The sequence below is a fragment of the Coregonus lavaretus genome (assembly GCF_964263955.1).
Source record: "Coregonus lavaretus genome assembly, chromosome: 34".
In the NCBI taxonomy this organism is placed as follows: domain Eukaryota; kingdom Metazoa; phylum Chordata; class Actinopteri; order Salmoniformes; family Salmonidae; genus Coregonus; species Coregonus lavaretus.
The window spans coordinates 16,364,086-16,376,188 of record NC_140021.1 but is presented as its reverse complement, the minus strand read 5'-3'; the positions used below and the strand labels follow the sequence as shown (position 1 = coordinate 16,376,188).

Here is a 12,103-nt window from a genome sequence, read left to right as displayed (position 1 = left end):
CAAGATTTGATGGTACATGGCCCCGTCCATCGTCCCTTTGATGCGGTGAAGTTGTCCTGTCCCCTTAGCAGAAAAACACCCCCAAAGCATAATGTTTCCACCTCCATGTTTGACGGTGGGGATGGTGTTCTTGGGGTCATAGGCAGCATTCCTCCTCCTCCAAACACGGCGAGTTGAGTTGATGGCAAAGAGCTCCATTTTGGTCTCATCTCACCACAACACTTTCACCTAGTTCTCCTCTGAATCATTCAGATGTTCATTGGCAAACTTCAGACGGGCCGGTATATGTGCTTTCTTGAGCAGGGGGACCTTGCGGGCGCTGCAGGATTTCAGTCCTTCACGGCGTAGTGTGTTAACAATTGTTTTCTTGGTGACTATGGTCCCAGCTGCCTTGAGATCATTGACAAGATCCTCCCGTGTAGTTCTGGGCTGATTCCTCACCGTTCTCATGATCATTGCAACTCCACGAGGTGAGATCTCGCATGGAGCCCCAGGCCGAGGGAGATTGACAGTTATTTTGTGTTTCTTCCATTTGCAAATAATCATACCAACTGTTGTCACCTTCTCACCAAGCTGCTTGGCGATGGTCTTGTAGCCCATTCCAGCCTTGTGTAGGTCTACAATCTTGTCCCTGACATCCTTGGAGAGCTCTTTGGTCTTGGCCATGGTGGAGAGTTTGGAATCTGATTGATTGATTGCTTCTGTGGACAGGTGTCTTTTATACAGGTAACAAGCTGAGATTAGGAGCACGTTACCTGTATAAAAGACACCTGGGAGCCAGAAATCTTTCTGATTGAGAGAGGGTCAAATACGTATTTCCCTCATTAAAATGCAAATAAATTTATAACATTTTTGACATGCGTTTGTCTGGATTTTTTTGTTGTTATTCTGTCTCGCACTGTTCAAATAAACCTACCATTAAAATTATAGACTGATCATTTCTTTGTCAGTGGGCAAACGTACAAAATCAGCAGGGGATCAAATACTTTTTCCCCTCACTGTATGAATACTTTCTGAAAGCACTGTAAGTGGTCATCATGAGGAAAGGAAGCCATTTTAGAGTATTGGAACCAACCCAGGCAAAGAGAGTGAGAGAGCCAGCAGTATGCAGTAGTATGCAGTACTCTCAGGGGTAGGAGGATGTAGAGGGAGGTAGGAGCTACTCACAGGGGTAGGAGATGCGTCGTCTCCAGCCCAGACAGTCCAGTCCGATGGGGGTGCTCTGGGAGAAGCAGTGGGCCTTCAGGGGCATCCCGGAGAACGCATCCATTGTCGACAGGGACACTCGCGCCCGAGCCTGTGGGGAGGAGGAAAAATCAAGACTGGGGCTCCACCAAGGCATAGGCCTACCTCTTAGAAATCTATCTGTGGATTTAGCATACTGCTCACTTGTTATGTTAAGACCCTGCCTTTCTTTTGTTGAAATAATGAACATATGTGTATTATATGTAATAATACTATAGCAATAGTAATAATATGTTTGTCCGGAACAGATTGATCTGAAGGTGCATGCAGGTTTAGGCTAACAGTAGGAGCTGAGAGAGACTGGCACAGAAACAGGAGCGAGCGAGAAACACATCCATAAAAGACTAAATGGAAACGGAAGAGAAAAAAAATTAAAGAAAGGAGAGATGCCAACACTCCAGGAAGAAGACAGCTGGCGAAGGAGAGAAAAGATGGAGGAGAAAACACTTCCTTGAGACAGTACGTAGATGAAGAGGAGGAGAAGAGGAGGAGAGAGATAGGTTCCCTCTGTGCTAGGCTCTAAGTTGTTTTACAGCGGTAAGCATGGTGGAGTCTTACTTTCTCCAGATTTTCAGGACAGTGTGTGTTGAGTTGTCCCAGGCTGCCCCTCACGACTCGGGCCAGCTTCCGCTTCCGTCTCTTCTCCTCTTCGATCCACAGGTCGTCTGAGGAGCAGCGGTGGCATCTCGGACCCCTGTCCCGCTCCATGTTTGGCCTGTGGCCTGATGGTGTTCTGAGGGCTGAGGCAGTAGTGACCAGTCCAGAACCAGGAGACTTCAGCTCTGCTAGCCTCTTCCCTCCTCCTGCCTGGCTTGTGGGTCTACAGCCACCCTGAGTCTTTAGGTGCATAGTCAATTGGTTAATGGGACTGGCAATGTCACTTTCACTCCAGACTATAGTACCAGGCCTCTATGGAACTAATATGCCATCTATCTGTGTACATGACAGCATATCATTCTTACTGGTACATGATCGTAAACATTTGTTATGGAGGGTTGATAACTATGATGTAACAGGTGAACGAAATTGTCTTATTGGTGTGCTTGATGTAACTGATGCACCTTGACAGGTAGTTCCACTGATTAGAATAGCTCCTTCTATTTCCTGTGTGCATAAATACTGAGCTAAGTCACATGACTTGTAATCATGCTGTAGTTTAGCTTTGTGTCCCTGCTTGGCTGCCTGCTAGGTGCTTCCTGCAGGCTCCACTAGGGGGGGCTAGAACACACAGTCCCCCTCCCAGCTGCCTGCTGTGTAAGGCTGGGATGGCTGGGCTGTTTCAGAGCTGTCAGGTGGGACGGAACGGGAGCAGACTACTAACTCACAAAATGAAATGCACCACGCCACGCCAGTGACAACAGAGCACAGCGCAGGAAAGAAAGAGCTGACTCTGCTGTTTCACTCCTCTTCATCTCTCTTTCAGGAGAGGAGAGAGCGGAGCGGGGGAAGGAGATAAAGAGGGGTTTGTTCTGCATTTCATCTGAACGAACACGCACACACAAACACAAACACACACACACAAACACAAACACAGAATCTCTTACAGGCACGCACGCAGACACACACACACATACACACACACACAGCGAGACGGATAAAGTGCCCTAGGCCCAGGCTGTTATTTACATTCAGTCCGAGGCTGAGGCAGGGCCAGTGAAAGACAGAGTCAACACTTTATCCCATGGTGCACCCTGCCTGGCCTCCACACTACGTCTTGATAGAGTGGTAGACAAGGCTGCTTTATCATGATGTTAAACAGACAAACAGTCAGGCCATTATATCACAATGGGGACAAAACGTTGGATCAGCAGACCCCAGTGAAGACTGTTCTTTCATACAACCTACTCAAAGATGGATCGGCCCCGGGTGAGCGTCATCACCTACAGTATGGATGTCTATCTGAGAATACATTGTTTATTTTTGTTCAATAGATGACATTTTTTGGGCTGTTTAACACATGCAATTCTTCAGACGAATGATAAAAATGAAGCATTATTAGCTTTGTTATCATATAGTTATTTCTTACCTCAAACTGGTTGATTGACATAGGTGTGAGCAGACTGATCTGGGATTGGCTGTCTACTCCGCTGTCCTCCAATGGACTGAGGGAGGAGGAGCCTAGCGGCCCCGCTCTGGGCTTCAGGGTCTTGGGCTTCTCTGGTGGGTCAGACAAGCCCTCTACACTGGCTGACTGAGCCATGAGGAGCAGGGACAGGGCTGAGGCCCGGGCTGAGGCAGAATTGGGGTAGCGGAAGGGCCTGCGTTGGGCAGCCGGTCTGGGGCTGTGGGGCTTGGGACTCATGGGTCTCACTGGGGTGTCTGGTGTAGCTGCCATGCTAGACACTGTGCTCTCATAGGCTCCTCCTGGGGACCTGGAGCTGGACCAAGACAGCTGATTGGCTAGGGCGGCCAGAGAGGCGGGGCTCATGGGCGACAGGGGGCTGGAATCGTTTGTGGGTGGGGCTTCAGAGTCGTCCGAGGAGTGCGGTCCGGAGTCGGTTAAGTTGATTGACAGGCCGTTGGGTGGGACTTTCCCTTTCCTCCTCTGGCCCTCTGACTTGCAGCCCAGTGGGGTGTTCTCCCCGGCCCCGCTGTGACTGTCCTGGAAACCCCTCTTGGTGAGGGGGTCGGTGAGACACAGGGCCCTGAGAGAGGAAGGGGACCCAGGGACACTGAGCACTGAGGCAGAGTCAGAGCAGGACGCATAGTCACTGTGGTTCTGTCTGGGCGTCCTCACACCACCATCCCCCCCGCCCCCGACCGGGACAGACAGGGTCCTCCTCAGCAGCTCTGCCTCCTTGGCCCTCTCTCTCTTTAGCCTCCTCCAAGAATGATTGGCTCGCCCCACCTCCCCTTCTCTCCCCGTCTCAACGCTCCCCTGCTCCTCCTCGTTCTCCTTGTCCATGGAGCGAGACTCGAACAGGCTGGACAGGGACTTGTGGGCCTGGGCGAAGCGCATGCGGAGGTTGAGGCTGTCGGAGCTCTTGCTCCTCTTGTAGCCGTGCAGGCCCTCGGGGGCCCTGGTCTGGTTGTGTCTGAGACCTCCGGGCTGGGAGGTCAGGGTGGTGTCTGGGCTGCTGGGCCCGTCAGGGGTGTCCCCAGGCCCCTCCCTGAAGAGCAGGCGGACGTGGCGGGTGCGAGGTGTGGAGGGTAAGAAGCCATAGTCCTCCTCCTCTGTCTCGTAGCGACCCCCCAGACCGGAGGAGAAGGACTGCTGAACCGTCTGGTTCTGGATGTCCCCCTTCAAGAAAACACTGTCATCGTCCGAGGTGTCTCCCCCCTGTCCACCCCCCAGATCCCTGCTCAGGCCCAGGTCAAGTGAGTCCCGGGGCAAGCCCTCCCCCTTGGCATTCTTCAGACTCTTCCCCTTCCTGAAAGAAGGCATCTTGGCAAAGACAGAAAACTTAGAGCTCTTGGACCTCCCTGCCTGGCCACCTTTAGACTTGCTCTTCATGGGTTTGTGGAGGTTGGCGTTCCCCCCCGAGACAGGCAGGATGGACTCTTCCGTCTCCTCACTGTTAGTGCTGGTGGTGTCAAAGTCGTAGGACACAGAGGTGGGGGTTGGACTGGAGCGTCTCTCGCTGCTCGCATGGTCCCTGTCGTATGGTAAGGCCATGACCCTGGGGTCATCGGGGTCAAAGGTCAACGAGTCCAGCTGGTGCTCTGATGACTCAATACTGGATGAGTCCTCGGGGCAACACAACAACGGGCTCTTAGGGCTGGCGGTGGAGTTGGACATGATGATGTCACTAGACAGGACAACACTGTCCCTGTCTTCCTCAGTGGGCCTCATCCTAACACTCTGTCTTCGCTCCTCCTCCTCCTCCTCCTCCTCTACTCCAGTCTCATCCTCCACAATCCCAGAGTTGTACAGGGAGCGGTCGGGGTCGGCCTCTAGGATGGGCTCGAGGCTGCTGAGGGAGAGCAGGTTGAGACTGACGTCGGAGTAGGGGTACCTCACAATCCTCACCCCACGATCCTGCTGCAGGAGGGCAGGGTGAGAGCTGGTCTGGAGGTAGGAGCTGTACGAGCTGTACTCCTCCTCTGATCCTAAAGCCTCAGGTGATTTGCTACAGTCCTGTCTGTCTCCCTCTGAGGGAGGATTCGGGAATTGGAGGGGGCTGGACTCCTGCACCTCCTCTTTCTCCGCACTGTCCAATAGCAGGCCTCTGGTCTCCAGGTAGGAAGCTAAGTGGTCAGAGAGGTCTGAAGGACTGTTAGCAACACAATTAGAATGAACTACCTCCTCTACAGCCTCCCTACAGCCTGCAGTGTCTGTATGGTTAGAGATATCTCTCCTACAGCCTGTAGTGTCTGTATGGTTAGAGATATCTCTCCTACAGCCTGTAGTGTCTGTATGGTTAGAGATATCTCTCCTACAGCCTGTAGTGTCTGTATGGTTAGAGATATCTCTCCTACAGCCTGCAGTGTCTGTATGGTTAGAGATATCTCTCCTACAGCCTGCAGTGTCTGTATGGTTCTGATAAGGGACGTCCCCGTAGCCCTCTCCCTGGAGCCTCTCTAGCTCCTCCACCTCAGCCAAGCTGAAGTGACACTCATCCACCAACCCGGACACGGCTGAGTCCTCACTGCTCCAGTAGGGCTTGTAGTCCAGGTAGGACAGGAACTCCTCAGAGTCCTCAGAGGGGTATTCTAGGTGTCTCTCTAGGGTCTCTGTCGTCTCCCCCAGGAGGTCAGAGGTAAACGTGGTGGGCTCGGTCAGGGAAGGGGACTCATCATCGGTTTTATCCCCACCCTCCTCTGAGCTGCTCTGGGGGGCTACCTCTACCTTGGAGGACCACTGCTCTGGCCCCTGACCCCTTGTACAGGGCGACCCCGACACCGACCCTTCACTGGCCTTGGTGTTGTTGTTGGAGTCAGAGAGGCAGGACAGAGACAGGATGGAGGGTGGCACGGCGCAGGAAGAGGGTTCAGGCCCAGAGATGCTGTGATGGATCTCTAGCTCATTCAGGTGGCTCTGGACCTGTTCTTTACACACAGTAGAGTCTGTTCCCACGGTAATCTCTATCTTCCTCAGTGGCGTGGCTTCCTGATCTAAGGCAGGGGGTTCTGTGCTGTCTCCCTGAAGAGATTCAGTCTCTGTAGGTAGGGTTGACCCCTGGCCTATGTCACTAGACACACCCTGTGAGCTGAGGTCAACAAGCAGATCACTGGTGATCTCTATGAAGACTCCTGTAGGGCTGAAGGGGTCTATAGCGTCCTCCGTCTCCTCTGTGCTTGGAAGCCCAATATGGTCAGAGTCAGAGAGCTCTGCTATAACAGTGTCTGTATGGCCAGAGAGCTCTGCTGTAACAGTGTCTGTATGGCCAGAGAGCTCTGCTGCTATAACAGTGTCTGTATGGCCAGAGAGCTCTGCTGTAACAGTGTCTGTATGGCCAGAGAGCTCTGCTATAACAGTGTCTGTATGGCCAGAGAGCTCTGCTGTAACAGTGTCTGTATGGCCAGAGAGCTCTGCTATAACAGTGTCTGTATGGCCAGAGAGCTCTGCTGTAACAGTGTCTGTATGGCCAGAGAGCTCTGCTATAACAGTGTCTGTATGGCCAGAGAGCTCTGCTGTAACAGTGTCTGTATGGCCAGAGAGCTCTGCTATAACAGTGTCTGTATGGCCAGAGAGCTCTGCTGTAACAGTGTCTGTATGGCCAGAGAGCTCTGCTATAACAGTGTCTGTATGGCCAGAGAGCTCTGCTATAACAGTGTCTGTATGGCCAGAGAGCTCTGCTGCTATAACAGTGTCTGTATGGCCAGAGAGCTCTGCTGTAACAGTGTCTGTATGGCCAGAGAGCTCTGCTGTAACAGTGTCTGTATGGCCAGAGAGCTCTGCTGCTATAACAGTGTCTGTATGGCCAGAGAGCTCTGCTATAACAGTGTCTGTATGGCCAGAGAGCTCTGCTGTAACAGTGTCTGTATGGCCAGAGAGCTCTGCTGCTATAACAGTGTCTGTATGGCCAGAGAGCTCTGCTGTAACAGTGTCTGTATGGCCAGAGAGCTCTGCTGTAACAGTGTCTGTATGGCCAGAGAGCTCTGCTGCTGTAACAGTGTCTGTATGGCCAGAGAGCTCTGCTATAACAGTGTCTGTATGGCCAAAGAGCTCTGCTGTAACAGTGTCTGTATGGCCAGAGAGCTCTGCTGTAACAGTGTCTGTATGGCCAGAGAGCTCTGCTGTAACAGTGTCTGTATGGCCAGAGAGCTCTGCTGCTATAACAGTGTCTGTATGGCCAGAGAGCTCTGCTATAACAGTGTCTGTATGGCCAGAGAGCTCTGCTGTAACAGTGTCTGTATGGCCAGAGAGCTCTGCTGCTATAACAGTGTCTGTATGGCCAGAGAGCTCTGCTGTAACAGTGTCTGTATGGCCAGAGAGCTCTGCTGTAACAGTGTCTGTATGGCCAGAGAGCTCTGCTGTAACAGTGTCTGTATGGCCAGAGAGCTCTGCTGCTATAACAGTGTCTGTATGGCCAGAGAGCTCTGCTGTAACAGTGTCTGTATGGCCAGAGAGCTCTGCTGTAACAGTGTATGTATGGCCAGAGAGCTCTGCTGCTATAACAGTGTCTGTATGGCCAGAGAGCTCTGCTGTAACAGTGTCTGTATGGCCAGAGAGCTCTGCTGCTATAACAGTGTCTGTATGGCCAGAGAGCTCTGCTGTAACAGTGTCTGTATGGCCAGAGAGCTCTGCTGCTATAACAGTGTTTGACTGTGCTGAATAAGGACAGGATGTGCTTTCTACTGCCTGCTCCTGCTGACTGTAAACATGACTATCTTCCTCCTCCTCTTCCTCCTCCTCCCCCTCCCCCTCCTCCTCCTCTCTATCTACGGACAGGGAATGGGCTGAGCCTGTCCTGTACTCTCTGTCTGAGGTCTTCAACTGGGAGTGTTCTGAGTCTTTTGACCCTAAGCTGTCAGAGCAAAGCTGTCTGTCTACGTGAGGGAGGGAGTAGGGGTGGGGGGGCAGGCATTCCTCAATCCCCCCCTCAGTGTCAGACTGGGGATGAGCAGAACCAGGCTGGAGCTCTACGGAGGTGGAGCCTTCCCTCAGCCGGGCCTCATCCCTCTTATTCTCCCCAGGCGAGTGCTCACTGTCTCTGGGTGTCTCTGTGCTAGAGCCCCCCTGGTCCTGGAGCTCAGGGATTAGGCCCTGTGTTTGAATGGCATCCTTTTCCTGGGGTCGTGAACTGGAGCTCTGTGTTTGTTGTTGTTGTTGTTGTTGTTGTTGTGTCTCTGTAATTCCTCCACTTTCTAGCCCAGTAGGTAGGACAGGTGAGGCTAACTGGGATTCTGTTTGGTTGATCCCCTTCCTGTCTCGCGACGGTGAGAGAGACGGGTCGGGAACAGGTATAGGCACACGGGTGTCTAGCGAGGGAGGAAGTCCCGCCTCTTCAGGAAGTCCCACCTCTACATTAAGTCCCGCCTCTAAAGGAAGTCCAGCCTCCACGGACGATATGATTGGACAGATCCCGTTCACTGTCTCTGACGGTTCAGTCGGCTCTGCTGAGTTCCTGGTGGTGACACACCCCAAGTGCTCTTCCTGCCAGCGGACACCCGATATGCATGCCTCAACGTGGGGCTTTGTAGCACCGAGGCAGGCCTGAGGCTGGGTCTTTGTGACAGGTCCGTTGGGGATACCCACACATGGACTGGCTGAATGAACGTTCCCTGTGGTTTCTAAACTGTGTGGTACTGGGCTGTTTGTCTCTGTGTTGGGTGTGCTCCTCCTCTCTGTCTCTGTGTTGGGTGTGCTCCTCCTCTCTGTCTCTGTGTTGGGTGTGCTCCTCCTCTCTGTCTCTGTGTTGGGTGTGCTCCTCCTCTCTGTCTCTGTGTTGGGTGTGCTCCTCCTCTCTGTCTCTGTGTTGGGTGTGCTCCTCCTCTCTGTCTCTGTGTTGGGTGTGCTCCTCCTCTCTGTCTCTGTGTTGGGTGTGCTCCTCCTCTCTGTCTCTGTGTTGGGTGTGCTACTCCTCTCTGTCTCTGTGTTGGGTGTGCTCCTCCTCTCTGTCTCTGTGTTGGGTGTGCTCCTCCTCTCTGTCTCTGTGTTGGGTGTGCTACTCCTCTCTGTCTCTGTGTTGGGTGTGCTACTCCTCTTTGTTTCTGTGTTGGGTGTGCTCCTCCTCTCTGTCTCTGTGTTGGGTGTGCTCCTCCTCTCTGTTTCTGTGTTGGGTGTGCTCCTCCTCTCTGTCTCTGTGTTGGGTGTGCTACTCCTCTCTGTCTCTGTGTTGGGTGTGCTCCTCCTCTCTGTCTCTGTGTTGGGTGTGCTACTCCTCTCTGTCTCTGTGTTGGGTGTGCTACTCCTCTCTGTCTCTGTGTTGGGTGTGCTACTCCTCTCTGTCTCTGTGTTGGGTGTGCTCCTCCTCTCTGTCTCTGTGTTGGGTGTGCTCCTCCTCTCTGTTTCTGTGTTGGGTGTGCTACTCCTCTCTGTTTCTGTGTTGGGTGTGCTACTCCTCTCTGTTTCTGTGTTGGGTGTGCTACTCCTCTCTGTTTCTGTGTTGGGTGTGCTACTCCTTTCTGTGAGTTGTGTGTCCGTACAGATTGTCTCTGTGGTGTGTGTTTCTGTAGCATGTGTGTCTGTTGCGGGATGTTCCGGAATAAGTTCACTTTGTGTGTCAGATAAGTGTATGTCTGAGCTGTGACTGTTGTGTGTGAGCCTACAGTGTGTCTCTGCTTTGAGTGTGTTGGGTGTATCTGTGCAAAGTGTCACATGTGTGCCAGATATGTCCAAAAACTGTGTGTCTGTTGTGTTGTGTGTGTCTATGCAGTGTGTCTCTGAACAGTGCTGACTGTTTGTCTCCTTTCCATATGCACTAGATGTATTCTGTCTGGCAAGGCTTACCTGCTCTAGGTGACTGTTGTGTATTTGTGAATTATGTTTCTCTACACTGTGTAGAGTGGACAGCAGATCTATACTTTGTATATCTATGTTATGTTGTTTACATATCCCTGTGCATTTAGTGCCTGTGCTCTGTTTCTCTGTTCTAGCTGTGTTTTCTAACCCTGTGCTCTGTTTCTCTGTTCTAGCTGTGTTTTCTAACCCTGTGCTCTGTTTCTCTGTTCTAGCTGTGTTTTCTAACCCTGTGCTCTGTTTCTCTGTGCTGCTCTGCGTCCGTGTCTCTCTACTAGTTTCCTCTGTGCTGTTTCTCTGTGCAAATGTTTCTGTGCTTTGTGCAATGTCGATGTTGTGTCTGTCTGGGTTATTCGGTTTGTTTGACTCTGTGTGGAGTACTAATGTTAGTGCATTCTGATTACCTGTGATTTCAGTGATATGAACCTCTGTGCTGACTTTCCCTGGGTTGTGCTGGGTCGTTACTTCTGTTTTATGTATCTCTGTGCTGGACTGGTTCTGTATCTCTGTACAGTGTATCTCTGTGCTGAGCTGATTGTGCAACTCTGTGCTGTGCTGGGTTTCTGTCCTGTGATTGTGTCGCTTCTTCTCTGTGTTGCAAGGCTGACTCTGTGCTGTCTCTATGCTGGGCTGGTTGTGTTTCTCTATGCTGGGCTGGTTGTGTTTCTCTATGCTGGGCTGGTTGTGTTTCTCTGTGCTGGGCTGGTTGTGTTTCTCTGTGCTGGGTCTGCGTACGTCAGTCTCTGTGTTCTCTGTGCGGTGGCTGTGCTGGCTCCTCTCTGCTGTGCGTCTGGCTCTACAGTTCCCAGCAGTGTGGTAGCTGCTGTTCTCCAGTCTCCATCCCGTGTGTACGTCCTCCACCCCCAGTAAGGCAGACAGAGAGTCCTCGCTGCTGTCCGGGCTTAGGTCCGACAGCGTGTCACACAGAGTGTCACTGTGCCACGACCGCGAGTCAAAGTATTCCTCCGACGTGGTAATGTCACCCCCACCACCCCCTGTCCTCCCCCCTTCCTCGCTCCAGTCCTGGGGGTCACCGGCACCCAAATCCCCGTCCTCCACCTCTAATCCTAATCCCTCTGGGTTCTGGAGACCCTCCGAGTCTTCAAGAGCTTCCTGGGTCTGTCCAGAGAGAAAATAAGAGAGAATGAGATATAAATCAATGAAAGAACGGGAGAGAAGGGGAGATGAATACTGCTAAGAGTCTGACAGTGTCAAAATGATCTTGTAGAGGCTCTGATAACTCTGCCTGCATACCACACAGTACAGTCAGTAAATCAGAGAAAGATGCAGGGTCAGGCCCCAGGAAGAAATAGTTGACTAGATGCCCTGGCATAAAAAGGAGGAACACATGTTTATCTGTAAACAGTTGAGGTTAGCTAATTGCTGAACTTCCCCACTTGGAAATATCTATGTCACAGAGGATAAATAATAGATCTAACTACATTACTATTTCCACTGAAAACTCTCTCTCCCTCTCTCTCTAACATACACTCTCTGCTTCTCTTTCTGTTTCAAAACACCTCTCATTCAATTTACATTCTGCAAACATGCTGTGTAAACACACCGTACGTTCAAAAATCCAGGAATCACGCTCTCAGTATAAAGCTCCAAAAGTCAACAGCACAATAGGCCCCTCCCTATTCCTGTCTCATGGCTCACCTCAGGAGCACCAGGGAAAACACACACACACCCTCAGGAGCACCAGGGAAAACACACACACACCCTCAGGAGCACCAGGGAAAACACACACACACCCTCAGGAGCACCAGGGAAAACACACACACACCCTCAGGAGCACCAGGGAAAACACACACACACCCTCAGGAGCACCAGGGAAAACACACACACACCCTCAGGAGCACCAGGGAAAACACACACACACACACCCTCAGGAGCACCAGGGAAAACACACACACACACACCCTCAGGAGCACCAGGGAAAACACACACACACACACCCTCAGGAGCACCAGGGAAAACACACACACACAGACCCTCAGGAGCACCAGGGAA

At 52.0% G+C, this 12,103-nt stretch overlaps 2 protein-coding genes across 3 annotated transcripts in view; both read right to left on the bottom strand.

The window, feature by feature from the left end:
* LOC311109393 (rho guanine nucleotide exchange factor 4-like) overlaps positions 1-6,581 on the bottom strand; it is a 69,080-nt gene extending 62,499 nt beyond the window's left edge. The window contains exons 1-3 of one of the 2 annotated variants that reach the window (XM_084152250.1): positions 3,272-6,581; positions 1,804-2,082; positions 1,168-1,297 (exon numbers count right to left, since the gene is read on the bottom strand). In XM_084152250.1, coding sequence (XP_084008376.1) covers positions 1,168-1,297; positions 1,804-2,082; positions 3,272-5,038 — 2,176 coding nt within the window. In that variant the 5' untranslated portion in view covers positions 5,039-6,581. The remainder of the gene's footprint in view (positions 1-1,167; positions 1,298-1,803; positions 2,083-3,271) is intronic. The other variant, XM_084152249.1, reaches the window with a different exon arrangement.
* LOC311109298 (uncharacterized protein) overlaps positions 5,091-12,103 on the bottom strand; it is a gene marked incomplete at its 3' end in the record, with an annotated part of 52,417 nt that continues 45,404 nt past the window's right edge. Inside the window, exons 2-4 of the mRNA XM_084152129.1 lie at positions 5,704-11,209; positions 5,216-5,433; positions 5,091-5,156 (exon numbers count right to left, since the gene is read on the bottom strand). Of these exons, the coding sequence (XP_084008255.1) occupies positions 5,091-5,156; positions 5,216-5,433; positions 5,704-11,209 (5,790 nt within the window). The remainder of the gene's footprint in view (positions 5,157-5,215; positions 5,434-5,703; positions 11,210-12,103) is intronic.